Raw genomic sequence first — 14,472 nt, 5'->3', positions numbered from 1 at the left:
AAATGTTTATTAACCAGCATTCCCGGTTATAGATTTGAAGCTCTAATGTGCTTGTAAGAGGTAGTATAGTGGTTAAAAGAGGTGGCTTTCTAGATTCAAATCCCAGCCATGATACTTACTAGCTGTGTGACCTTGGGCAAAATACCTTACCTCTCTGGGCTCCCTTTTTTTACCCATTAAAAAATATATATCCTTATTTCATAGGACTTTTTATTATTAAACTAGATGCCCAGTGCATGAAATTCGTGCACTGGGGAGGTGTCCCTCAGCCCAGCCTGCACCCTCTCCAATCTGGGAAACCTCGGGGGTTGTTCGGGAACCCTCTCGAGATCGGGCCTAAACTGGCAGTAGGACATTCTTCTCACAATCCAGGATCACTGGCTCCTAACCACTCACCTCCCTGCCTGCCTGATTGCCCCTAACCGATTCTGTCTGCCAGCCTGATCACCCCCTAACTGCTCCCCTGCTAGCCTGATTGACACCTAACTGCTCTCCTGCCAGCCTGATCGCCCCCAACTGCCCTCCCCTGCCAGCCTGATTGCCCACAACAGCCCTCCTCTGCTGTGATCCGCCTCCTCTGCTGGGACCAGCCTCCTCCATGACGCTCAGAGCCGAGGGACCCTCAGGCCTCAACGCTCTGAGCGGCTGCTGGGCCCCGCCTCCACTGTGTGCACGGCAGCCATCTTGTGGCAGCCATCTTGTGAGGACATTGCACGTGAGGGGGCGAGGACCACCTAGGCTTTTATTAGTATAGAGGAGTTAAACCATGTAAAAATACTAAAAAATGCCTGCCAAATGGTGTTTTATAAAATGTATTACTTACCATGTGCAAGATCTGTTTGACTCTTTCACTTATGTTTAGTCCCTGATCTACTGAGTCTATATTACCTGAAATTTTTCTGATGACCATTATTGTCCAGTTTGCTTTTATGAAGATATTACAAAATGGGCCCTTGTGTGTGGATAGTGGGTGGGGTAGGGGTGGAGGAAGTAAGGGATTTGTATGAAAAGGAAAATTTCATCTAATTTTCTAATCAGGTTCTAATCCTACATAAAGATAATATCTCATTTATAGGAGCCATGCATTCATCCAGCATTTATTGTGATGCTTTATTGAGTCAGAGACCACCTTAGGTCCAATGGACATTATCAGATATAACCCTCTCTGCCCTTAGAGAGCACAGTCTTCTGGGGACAGCAGAGCAGTAAATAAATTACTGTAGTCTCTTGCTTTGATAAAGTGGGGGGAGGGTATAGGAGAGTCTTGGGGCACAAAAGAAAGATGTCCTAATCCAGATGGAGGGGGGATCTGAGATCTGAAAAGAATACAGAAATTCCTGAAGAGTATCGTTTGATGAATATCATTATTACTATTGTCATTGCAAGGGATGTATTAAGTCAAGAGTTATTTTGATACAGTTGGTGTTTTGAGGTTTTCATTATTTTTAAAGAAACTAAAGAAAATTATAATCTTATCTATTTCCCATTATTTTTAAAGAAAGCTACAAAATTCCATGCTGAAACATGCCAACAACGTTACCATCAGAGAAAGCATGCAAAACGATGTATGCAAAATTATAGTAAAACTTCAAGAAATGAAAGAGAAGAAGGAAGTCCATTTAAATAACATTGACAGACTTGCCCATATGATCACAATGATTGAAGAGGAGATGGTGAAGCTTCGCAAAAAATATGAAAGAGCTATTCAGTCTCGAAATGAAAGGTAAAAATCAGGAACCTTCTGTGAGAACAAAGCACCCAGAGATTCTATTTAGAAATGTTTCCCCTTTTTCTGTCTACACGTGACAGTGGGTAGTGAGGGACATTTGATATTCAGGTTTTATTAGTTTTGGAGGGGAGGGGTAGCTGCATGTTTTGCCTGAAAATAAGAAACTCTGACCCTGGCTGGGTAGCTAAGTTGGTTAGAACATCTTCTGACACTGAGGTTGCAGGTTCGATCCTGGTCAGGGCACATACAAGAATCAACCAATGTGCAGGAGGTAGCTGGTCGATGTTTCTCTCTCATTGATGTTTCTAGCTCTCTATCCCTCTCCCTTCCTCTCTGTAAAAAATCAATAAAATATATATTTTTAAAAAGAATCAACCAATGAATGCATAAATAAGTGGAACAACAAAATTGTTGTGTCTCTGTCTCTCTGTCTCTCTCTCTCTCTCTCAAATAAAAATTTAAATAAAAAGGAAAGAAGGAAGGAAGGAAGGAAGGAAGGAAGGAAGGAAGGAAAGAAAGAATCAGTCCTTGTAAGAGAAACAAGTGACAGTTGAGTTTGGGGAGCTGCTTACTTGAAGATAAAAGTCCTTTCCCAGATTACCTTTCAGGATGCCTCTGATACCATCAAATTATTACAGACAATGGACATAAGTCTTTGGATCATGTATCCACTTTTGTGACAGGCCTGTTCATATTATGATATTTATTCAGCCTTCCTCCCAGTTCGTTTTCTCAGCAAGTAAGTAAGAACTAGGAGTAGCATCGTTTCTTCCAGGCCACAATTATATCATTACTCAAGTACTACTTTAGCAGTTTTCCCAAGTTTCTTGTGCTTTGAGAAATCTGGCATGTGAGATTGTAGAGCCTTATAGTAATTGCAGCTGGTATCAGAGTGTTTATCATCAACCCTTGGTTGTGTTCTGTGTAAGTGCAGGACCCTGACAATGCAAAAAGATGGTCAAACATTGCTCCTGCTTTCTATTTTAAAGAGGACTGAGATCATGCAAAGAACCAATAATTGTCAAATGAGACAAAATATAGAGCTAAGATTAGTCAAATACAACTACATAAACACGTGTTTTGAGGAGAAGAGAGAGAAGCAATTAAAGATAAACTCTGGGGCAATGGATATACAGTGTGTGGGAAGAACTTCAGGGTAGTGAGGAATACCATTTTTCCAAGGATTGGCAGGTGTGTTCTCTGGGGGATGGGGGAACCTTCTTATTTAACTCCTGGCACAAACCAAGGCATTTAGGCAGTGTACTCGCAGGCCCTGGTCAGATCCGTGGGGCTGGAATTAGAAATGTCTTACTCTGTTTCTTCCCCATATTCTCCTCACAAGGAGGGGTCTTTCCCTGGCATTATTATAAATGACGGAATTTGCCTGTTCATTAGGAAATCTGCATCAGAAATAGTCAGCTTTAAAAGGACCTAATGGGCTTGGCACATTACATAGAACAGAATCCCTGCAGAAATACATTCCCTGGCCCTCTGCCTGGGTGCATCTGGCCAGAACTTGGTTGGCAAGCCTGGTCCAGGAAAGGATCTGCAGAAAATCAGACTGTGGGGTCACTTTGTTCATGCGTGGGGAATGGCATTCTTTCCCACCCCAGGAAACCTTGGGGACTTGCAGCGATACTGTGCCAGCCAACCACGTGGTCAGCTCAGAGTCAGGAGGCTAAACAACCATCCCTTTCCAATCTCCCAAAATTCAAAGTGTAGAGTTTAACTAGAAAGCCACTGGAAAATATCTTTTGTCTTCCTAGAATTACACAATGTTGATGTGCGTTCTGCACCCAAATCCAGAGGAAACCACAATAGCTGGTAAAACTGTGGCCTCAACATCCTCTTACCCTCTGCCTCTCCATTTGACCCTAGTGGCGTTCAGCTGATAGAGCGGGAAGAAGAAGTGTGCATCTTTTATGAAAAAATAAATATCCAAGAGAAGATGAAACTAAATGCAGAAATTGAAATACATGTCTTGGATGAAAAAATCCGATTCCTGAAACTGAAGATTGCCGAGAAGCAAAGGCAGATTTATGTGACCCAGAAATTGCTGCCGGTCAAGAGGTCCCTGGATGCCGACGTCGCAGTGCTCCAGATTCAGGTGGGAACGAGCTCGTGAGACGCTGCCTGGGACCATCTGCTCTCCCCCTCTCCATTATTGGTCTGTAGGTTGTATGTTCTTACATGTACACCAAACCATGCTACTCCTGGAACCCAGGAGTCATGTGGCTTGGTTGAAAATGCCGTGGAACATGGCTGCAGGGCCGAGCTCCAGCGGTCTTTTCCCCATGAAGCATCTTCTGCCTTTCTGGGAACACACACCCTCCCAAATCTCAACTCTAGCTCAGCTTTCTCACAGCTCAAAACGTACGTAATTTCACTTCCACCAGCATAATTATGTTTTTGACACTTGCCGGAAAGATCTAGCTCTCTTGTTTTTAGTACCCTTGCCCTCTGGAGCTGAGATTGCTGTTCGTTATTAATTGGCAAGCACATATAACTTGACTCCTTGTGAAGCCCTGCAGTTCCCCTGTAATTTAGTAACCTGGCCTCTGACATGGCCTTTTAAAAAGTGTAATAAAGCCCACAAAATTAAACATGAAGTAGCACTAGAAAGAAATGAAAGAAAGCTGCTTTCTTCGCATGTAATAATTGCAATTTTTTATGAAAATATAAGAAAAAATTAAACTAAAAAAAAAAAACTGTGGCTTGAACTTTTTTCCATCGACTTAGTGTAGGAACAAATTTTAACCTATAACAAGTTTCTAAAATGTCAGGTGGCTTTCAGATTTTTTTTCTGATTATAAAATTAAGACACATTAATCAAGTTTTGAAAAAAAATACAAAGTTTTTAAAGAAGAAAATAAAATTTTATCCCCAAGATATAACCACTATTAAAATTATCAAAAATCTGGAAGAGATCCTTCTAGTCTTTTTCTAGGTGTACAAGTAAAAGGTTTTTATTAGCTTGTGTTGTAAACACAGTTTGGGGTCCTGCTTTTTAATTTAACCACATCAAGGGGATTCACAGATCCCCTCATCACATAGTGCCTGGTCCACCCCTTCACCATCCAGCATCTTCAGCCTGCATCTACACAGGACCATTCATGCAAGGCCTTTGTCTGTGAACTGACTTTCTTGAAGATTTGGGGCAACAGTGTGAGAGGTCACGGTACAGAAATGCAAAGAATTTCAAGTTAAGTATCAGGCAGCCATGCCCTTCCAAGCTCCGTAGGGCCACTCTATCACTGGGAACAGTCCCCGCCTGCATTACCCCAGGTAGCACCCTCCTCTAGCTCCATTCCACTGGCTTGTCTTTCCATCTTTCATCCCCCATCTGCCCTCCACAGCCTCACCATCCCAGGTTGTCCCCCAGGCACTTCATACTTGTCTCACTCCATTTTACAGACTCATTTGGCTCTCTCTAGCTCTTTCCCAAAATATAGTTTCAGGGCCATCTTTGCCCATATTAAACTGTCAAGATGCCCAGCAGAACAAAGGAACTAAATTCAAAGCAATGAAAGAAAAATACCACCTGAAAGCACTCATTTATGGAAAATAAAGAACATTATAACCTGATGAACAAAAAGATAGATACAGAGGCAGTAAAGCACCGAACAGACTGTCAAATTACAGCAGGAAGGCTGGGGAGTGTTGGGGAGGGGGGGAAAGAGATCAACCAAAGAACTTGTATGCATGCATATAAGCACAACCAATGGACACAAGACACTGGGGGCGTGGGATGAGGACATGCGGCAGGGGGTAGGGGAGGCTGGGGGAAGGTCAATGCGGGGGAAAAAAGGAGATATATGTGCTACTATATGTAATACTTTAAACAATAAAATAAAATTTAAAAAATAAACACAAAAGAAAGCAGTAAAATAAATAAATAAATAATAAATAAATAAATAAATAAATAAATAAATTCAATAAGGCCCACAAGAGAAAAATTCACTCTCCATTATGTAAGCATTTTAACTCTGTTCATTGTAAATCAATAATTCTATTCAGTGGATAAAATGAGTTTTTCTTAAAACATATATACTTGGCATTTCATTATATGAAATCACTTATCCAGTATGAACTATGAATTCAGATTACCCGAGAGGGAATATTATGCATTGAGTGATAGTATGCCCTGCCTAATGGGATCCTTTACCATTCTGGCTGCGGGTGAATTGAGACATATGGATTTGTGTTATATCCGCTACCTGTTCTACCAGAGTTAGTTCTAACAAGCATAAGAACAGTTAAATAGAAAGTTTCCCATTAGTCTCCACACTTCACTTAATCATTTAATTGTCTACCCAGCACTAACTATGTGGGCCCTTTGAAGGACTGTGTGTGAAATTTTGAGCTTCAGGCAAGCCATTTTGTACCCTGCCTGACAGTGCCGGATCCCTGCCATAGCCTGTTATTTGATAAAGCTTCTGCGTTTTTGTTTTTCAAAGTCTTCCCATTTTTGGAATTCTCTTAAGGTTTGCGTTTTTTCAGCTGTTTGGAATAGTTTTTAATCATTCAACAGTTTAATCCAAGGATAATCATGAGTCATATATTCCTGGATGTTGCAATTAGAGGTCCTTTTTAGGGATCTTGGAAATCACATGAACTACTGTAGGATACAGGAACACCATTTTATATAGAAAAAGTAAACCATTTTTCCTCAATGGCCCATGGGGAAATAAGATCCATCGAGGCACCGCTGGATAAGCAAGCACCATATTTTGCTTCCTATTTAATTTCCTAATTAAGAGAAGGAAATGTTGTGCTGAGCAAATGCTTAATGACATATGGGTGTATACTTTAAAATTCCATATTGATGGCAATTAAGAAGTGTGGAAAGAGAGGGGGGAAAAAAGAAAAAAATCAAATTATTTATGTCCCCAGTTAAAATTATTTTTGTCAGGAGCATAAATTAAAAATTTTAAATTCTATCATCTTGGACACATGAAGTTTCTTAAATATATTATCTCATTTACTAGATCAACACTATTAGATTAAGCCTTATCTTCCAATTTGACATTTGAAGAAACTGGCTTAGAGAAGATAAATGGTTTCCTTGAAATTATGCAGGTTTTCAGTAGAAAAGCTAAAAATGCTAACTCTTGGTTTTCATCATGTTCCACATCTCCCTATAAAACAAAAACTCAGGGTGGCTGCCACTTCTACTTGGAGTGGCCATATTTCTACATCTACCTCCAAAGTCTCATTAATTCAACAAATATAGTTGATATATAAGATATTATTTTGGGTATTTAGCAAAAAAATATATAAATAGTTCAGTCTATTTCTCATAGACTGTACATTGTACTGACCTAGTAATGAAGAACTTCATTCTCCTGTGGGACGCCACTAAGCCTATTGCCAGCAAAGGGTTTTAAACTGGAGTCTATTATGTCCCATACCTTGTATGTTGTCTGCCTTGGCCTCTGTAACAACCGTCAGTAAAGATGGCAAGTCTGAGCTCTGCAACCACACAACATCCCATGAAATGGAAAGTAACAAAGGACTGGCTGTAAAATCAGCCTTTTCTTTGATGACTCAGAAGTCACTGCCTTCTCTGCAGGGTCAATTACAGACATCCTCCTCATGGCACCAAAGTGAGCAGAAGCATTGCTTAACCTCAAGTTCCAGCTGATTGGGTGTTAAGAATTGTCTTCCACCTTTGTCTGTGTCAGTCCTTCTCAAAGATGCTAAAAACCCTTGGCTATGTGATTTTAAGATTTACGAGCAGGAGACTTAGTTTTAAAGTTAATGTTTCTTTTTAAATAGTTTTCACAGTGTACAGACAGAATAAAAGACCTGGAGAAAGAGTTTGTAAATCCTGAGGGTAAGAACAGAATCCGCTTCCTTCCAGGGAAAGATATGACTACAGAAGAAATGATCAAAAAATTGGATTCGGTAAATATTCTTTCTTTCTTATTTTTTATTTTTTATTTATTTATTAAATTTATTGTGTTGACATTGGCTAATAAAATAATATATGGCCTGGCCAGTGTTGCTCAGTGGTTGAGCATTGACCCATGAACAAAAAGGTCACCGGTTCAATTCCCAGTCAGGGCACATTCCCAGGGTTGCAGGCTCATTCCCCAATAGGGGACATACAGGAGGCAGCTGATGGATGATGTTTCTCATCAATGCTTCTATCTCTCTATCCCTCTCCCTTCTTCTCTCTCTAAAAATCAATTTTAAAAACATATTTAAAAGAAAGAAAAAAATTAATTAGGTTTCAGGAATACAATTCTATAATGCATCATCTATATGTTGTATTGCGTGTTCGCCATCCCAAGTCAAGTCCCCTTCCATTACCTTGTATCTCCCAGCTGCTTCTGATCTGAAGGGAAATGCTTGTAGTTTTTGCCCATTAAGTATAATGTTGGCTGTAGGTTTGTCCTATATGGCCTTTGTCAGTTGAGGTATGTTTCCTCTATTACCACTTTGCTGAGAGTTTTTATCATAAATGGGTCAGGATTTTACCAAATGCTTTTTCTCCATTTATTATATAACTATGTGTTTTTTATCCCTCATTTTGTTGATGTGGTGTGTCACGTTTATAGATTTGCGGTAATGTACCAACCCCGGAATAAATCCCACTTGATCATGGTGTATGATCTTTTTAATGTCTTGCTGAATCTATTGCACAACTATTTTGTTGAGAATTTTAGCATCTACGTTCATCAGGGATATTGGCCTGTAATTTTCTTTCTTTGTAGTGTCTTTATCTAGTTTTGGGATTAGGCTAATGCAGGAGGGAGACCAGAGAGTGGGGCTATTGCATTCCACCAGGCTGATGCCATGAGGAGGGGAGTGCTCCACCCAAGAAAGATGGCCTCTACAGTGTGGGCGACTCAGCTCAGGAGCCCTGGGGGTTGTCCCTTAAGCTCTCTCCCCAGAGCTACAAACTCCAGTTTCTCTTCACATGACTCTAGTCCACTCCACCTTCCCTCCACTGGAGCCCAGGGTGAGTGGCTATGAATGAGATTTTGTGTGTTGGCCCTTTAAGGGAGTTTGTGGATTTCTAGGAGACTCCTGTCTTTCCCTAGTGGTCAGAATCCCTGATGATTTTCATTTTCACAGCCAGATTTTATGTGAGTGCCTCTTCCCACCTCTGTGCTCTGGGCTGGGGAGCCTGGTGTGGGGTTGAGACCCCACACTTCTCAGGGGAACCCCAACAGATGAGATAACCCTCCAGTATCTCAGCTGCTGCCCATGGGAGTGGGGCCAGCCCTTTTCCTGTCTCCGCCCTTCCTACCAGCCTCAATGTGGCTTCTTCTGTAAATCCTTGGTTATGAGACTTCTCTTATGTCTTCAGTTGGTTATTCAAGTTGATCATTCTATAATTTAGTTTATAATATCAATTTGGTCCTGGGAGAAAGTGAATGTACCTTCCACCTACTCCACCGCCATCTTGGATACCCAAATATTATTTCTTAAAATAGCATCTATTTGCCCCTTGTTGTTCAGTGTCACAGATATCTGTACTAGTTTTCAGGTTATGGGGATAGATTTATCCTTCATTATTCTAGCCACTAATATAGTAGACCTTGATTGTAATCTAGTAACAAAACCTAAACTTGACTTTAAACATTGCCAAAAGAAGTAAAAATTGAGTGGTTTCAAGATGCCCACCTTTGTATCATAGTCCCCCCCAAAAATTTTTTTGGCATCTTGAAGGGATTAACATGCCTTCCTAATGGGAGTATGTCAGAGGAAGGGCAATGGAAGGTAGATTGAGGTGAGAGGGCCATTCTCTGCCATGTCGAGGAAGAATTTTCAGAGCTATCTGCAGGAGTGGGGGGTGGCAGGGGAAGCCATGCCTTAGCCCAGCTCTAAAGACTTTCTAAAGGAATCTTAGCAACTACAAAAACAATGTGTCTTCACTAAGGGAGGGGGAGCGGGCGGGGGGAGAAGTTTTTACTTGTATGACCTTTCTCCCCCTTTCAATTGCAATTGTTTTTTACTGTAGCTGGAACTACAACTGGCCAAGAAGGAGGAGCAGTTACTGGAAAAGGATTTCATCTATGAACAGGTCTCCCGGCTCACGGACAGGATCTGTAGCAAAACTGAGGCCAGCAAAGAGGACACACTGCTCTTGGCCAAGAAGGTCTGTCCAAGACCCTGCCTTTTCTCTTCTGCCCTTACTGCTTTATTGCGGTTCATTTCCCACCGAATGCTTTGCTTACTGAGCAGAGCGCTGGAGAGATTAGGCTATATGACAGAGAAGCAGAATGGATGTAGAATTTAAAATGTAAATAGGATGCTTAGATAATAGTTCAAAGTAAGTTCGCATCTTGTTCCTTGAATGAAGTCACTTTAAAGTAGGAAAACCTAAGCTTTTAAATGGCAGTATACAAGTTTCACTTAACTGGGCACTTACTCAAATATGACAATCGTTAACTTTATACTAGAGGCCTGGTGCACAAAATTTGTGCATGGGGGAGTGTCCCTCAGCCCAGCCTGCACCCTCTCCAATCTGGGACTCCTCGAGGGATGTCCAACTGCCCGTTTAGGCCCAATCGGATGTCCGACTGCCCGTTTAGGCTTGATCCTGGTAGGATCGGGCCTAAATGGGCAGTCAGACATCCCTCTCACAATCCAGGACTGCTGGCTCCCAACTGCTCGCCTTCCTGCCTTCCTGATTGCCCCTAACCACTTCTGCCTGCTAGCCTGATCACCCCCTAACTGCTCCCCTGCCAGCCTGTTTGCCCCTAACTGCCTTCCCCTGCAGACCTGGTCACCCCCAACTTCCCTCCTCTGCCGGCCTGGTCACCCCTAACTGCCCTCCCCTGCAGGCTTGATCGCCCCCAACTGCCCTCCCTTGCAGGCCTGGTCCCTCCCAACTGCCCTCCCCTGCTGGCCATCTTGTGGTGGCCATCTTGTGTCCACATGGGGGCAGCCATCTTGTGTGTTGGAGTGATGGTCAATTTGCATATTACTCTTTTATTAGATAGGATTCCATGTGCCAAGTTAAATCCTTTTGAGCTCCTTGTGAATGGAAGGCTTCACTTAAACAACAGTTGGACTGCATGGGAACTCAGCCAGAACCCAGAAATGGAAGGGAACCATTGAAGACAACAGTCACTCAAACATGGGCCTGTTACACCATGGGGTGGAGTCGCCACTGGGCCCCACTAGTGAGGAGAGGCCAGTGACACAGAGCTTCCTGATTTCATAAACTTAAAATACTGTAACAGGACCGCGATTCAACACCATAGGGTCCGACTGGGACTGCTAGAAGGTACCTGGAAAGGAGCAGACAGCAGGAGGGGTTGGTGATTGTGTCTCAGAGGGGCCTTGCACCACAGCCTGGCCTCCAGGGCCCCTTGGAGCATCCCACTGTGGCTGCACAGGGAGTTTAGCTAGCCAGCAATACTGAGCTACTACGAGCTCCCGTCATGCGAGGTCTGGGGGCAGGAGCAGAGAGGAAGGGGCACACCGTTCACAGTGTCGAGTTTGGGGAGGCAGACGGGAAAACAGATCATGGTAACATTCATGCCTAACTGTGGGCTCCACAGGGCAATGACTGTTCCTCCTTCTTCTTAGTTTCCCCAAATGCCTCGGGTGCACTAAACTCTAGGACAACGTTTATTTAAAAAGTAAACAGTCAGTCCTGTTCTAAACACATTTCTGGCCCACCAACTCAAGCAGAAATTATTGTAAATCTCAAGCCTCCTGTGCCATTTATCTGGCTTTCACACTTTGTTCTGATGACTTACACAGGTGGATGGTCATCGCAGCTCGTGCAATTCACAACTTCACCTCATAAAATAAGAATGTTAAGCCCTAGCCTGTTTGGCTCAGTGGATAGAGCCTCAGCCTGGGGACTGAAGGGTCCCAGGTTCAATTCTGGCCAAGGGCACATGCCCAGGTTGCGGGCTCAATCCCCAGTAAGGGGCATGCAGGAGGCAGGCGATCAATGATTCTCTCATCATTGATGTTTCTCTCTCTCTCCTTATTCCTTCCTCTCTGCAATTAAAAAAAAAAAAAAAAAAGGTTAAGGCTCCTAAACTTTGCCTGAATTAGCAAGTCTGATGTTTCTTTAAATGTTGCCTTCCTTCCTTTTGCAAAATGAATTTCCCTTTCTTTGGAGAAAGTCAGTGTTTACTGAGGGCTGCTTGTCAAAGCTGATGGCAGTGTCTCCCAAAATCAACAGTAATCCTGGAGAAATGCTGGAAGTGTAGGGAAGGTCCTACTGTAACTGAGTTCTGGCCCAGTGGTTTATCTACCCTCTCCTTCCCCACCTTCCACGTTCTCTGTCTGGTTTTTCTTCTCCATTTAAAATTATAATGTCCTCATAGTAACCATAACTTGAAGATAGAAATACGTTCAGATCTCAGACTAGCAAATGACCTGAAGAAAGATACATAAATGACCTTAAAACTGAGTTTCCTGATCCGTGAAATGGGTGTGATATCAGCTGAAGTCGTTGCAGGCATTACATAGTCAGCAGAAGTAGCCTAGCTTTTTGTGGGTGCCCAACAAGAATGCGTGTCACCTCAAGCCTCTCATCTTCCCCAGGTAGCTTATGGCTCATCTTCCAAGTTTCCCAAATGAATGGAAAATCTCAGCAAAAACTCAGACCAACCCAGGATCTAACATCATCCTTTTTTTTATATAGAGAAGAAGGAGGTTGGCTGGTTACACATACACACAACACTCCAGCGTGCAGTGACTGATTAATTAATGAAATTGGATAAAGATAATGAATCACCCCTGATCCTTTAAATGGCGGTCTTTGATTCAGTGTGTGCTCCCTCAAAATTACGACAGTGTAGAAGAGTTTACAAATTTATATTCCCTTAAGAAGACAAAGTGTGCACATAATAACCAGTCATTACATTTTCAGAGGCAGGTACATCACTGGCAGCAACAATCTTCTAAGCAAATGCACAGATAGACCGGTGTGTGCTCTATTAGAAGAAGAAAAGTCTTTCAAGGTCAGGTGCAGTTGTTTGGAAGTTCACATTCATGTCTCCAAGTACCCTGGTTCAAGAGCCTGAAGGATTGAAATAGACTAAGAATTTACTCATGCCTTCATTTAACAAACATTCTACTATAATTTTGCTTGGTGCCTCCTATGTTCCAAGCACATCCTGGATAGTGGGAATGTGATGAATAAAACAAGCAGGCCTTGTCCTCATGAAGAGTAGTACCTTCTTGTGGGACGACCGACTGTAACCCAATAGCTAATGCATACATATATAACACAATGTCGGTGGTGAGACAGGTTATAAATTAGAAATACAGCAAGGTGATATGGCAGTGTTGGCAGGTGGGGGAGTCACCACTCAGTGCCCCGCCATGGCCACGGCCACCCTGAAAGGTTGTGCTATGGGCCAGAAAGCTTAGAGGAACCACCAATTCCAACTTCACTTCTTTCCCGTCTTTTAAAATCAATTATTCCACTGAGCCCTGTCCTTTAATTCTTTGATGATAAATAGCTGATGTGAAATGGTCAAGACACACATACAATCAGAACGTTTCACTTCAAATTAGTGGCCAGATTTTCCCCAGTTCGGCACATGATTGTTTATGACTTAATAATTATGCACCCCAGAAATTATGATCAATAATACAAACATGTTGAGGTGTGACTGTTTCCATTAAAAATTATTTCAGATGCAGAGCCTCTGCTGATTACCTTATATAAGTAAAGAATAACTTTTAAATATAGTTTTTGTTCTACCAGATTTCCCCCCCCCCCCACTGGATACGTGACAAATTAATAACGTGGCCTAAGTAAGCCAGAATTTAGACATCAAGAATACTCTATTTCCCTCTCCTTATCACTTCTTTAAAATAAAGAGAAGACTCTATTTCCCTCTCTTTATCACCTCTTTAAAATAGAGAGACTTCACTATTCCCCTCACTACTACCCGCCTGGACAGCTAGTAACTTGATGAACGTCTTTCTTTTCCCCTCCTCATCATTATTTACGCAGCTAGGGTGTCTGAGGTCTCATCCAATTCTTATTTGTCCCCCACATTATAGACAGCCCGCAGCCTGCCATTTTCTTAAATTCTTCACGGAACATGTACATAAGTTAAGCCTTGGGTTCTTTCATTCTAGATGAATGGCTACCAGAAAAAGATTAAAAATGCTACTGAAAAACTGATGGCTCTTGTTGCTGAGCTGTCCATGAAGCAAGCTCTGACCATTGAACTCCAGAAGGAAGTCAAGGAGAAAGAAGACTTCATCTTCTCTTGCAATTCCAGGATAGAAAAGGGTCTGCCCCTCAATAAAGAGATTGAGAGAGAATGGTTGAAAGTACTTCGAGATGAAGAAATGTATGCCATGGCCATCGCCGAAAAGTCTCAGGTACCTTTAGGCTCTTACATTGCATTTGTAAAATGGCTGGGAAGGGATGTTTTCAAGGGTTTAAATCTTCCCAAAATATATGAAAAATTCCCCACTCTACCATACATAGTCCAAACAATCAGAAGAAATTTGGGGTTTTTTTTTTAATTTAATAAATCTTTATTGTTCAGATTATTACAATTGTTCCTCTTCCCCCCCCCCATAGTTCCCCTCCACCCAGTTCCCACCCCATCCTCTGCCCTTCCCCCCTCCACCCACTGTTCTCATCCATAAGTATATGGTTTTTGTCCAGTCTCTTCCCACACCCCCCACACCCCTTTCCCCCTGAGAATTGTCAGTCCACTCCCTTTCTATGCCCCTGATTCTATTATATTCACCAGTTTATTCTGTTCATCAGATTTTTAATTCACTTGATTTTT

At 42.2% G+C, this 14,472-nt stretch overlaps 1 protein-coding gene across 1 annotated transcript in view; it reads left to right on the top strand.

Annotated features, from left to right (window-relative positions):
- The window catches only part of CCDC146 (coiled-coil domain containing 146), a 108,538-nt gene that overhangs the window by 91,700 nt on the left and 2,366 nt on the right, over positions 1-14,472 (top strand). The window contains exons 14-18 of the mRNA XM_028158445.2: positions 1,499-1,723; positions 3,608-3,836; positions 7,508-7,636; positions 9,702-9,839; positions 13,805-14,053. Of these exons, the coding sequence (XP_028014246.1) occupies positions 1,499-1,723; positions 3,608-3,836; positions 7,508-7,636; positions 9,702-9,839; positions 13,805-14,053 (970 nt within the window). The remainder of the gene's footprint in view (positions 1-1,498; positions 1,724-3,607; positions 3,837-7,507; positions 7,637-9,701; positions 9,840-13,804; positions 14,054-14,472) is intronic.

Source organism: Eptesicus fuscus, chromosome 14 (assembly GCF_027574615.1).
Source record: "Eptesicus fuscus isolate TK198812 chromosome 14, DD_ASM_mEF_20220401, whole genome shotgun sequence".
Classification (NCBI taxonomy): domain Eukaryota; kingdom Metazoa; phylum Chordata; class Mammalia; order Chiroptera; family Vespertilionidae; genus Eptesicus; species Eptesicus fuscus.
The sequence above is the reverse complement of the archived record's forward strand: the minus strand, read 5'-3'. Positions and strand labels throughout refer to the sequence as shown.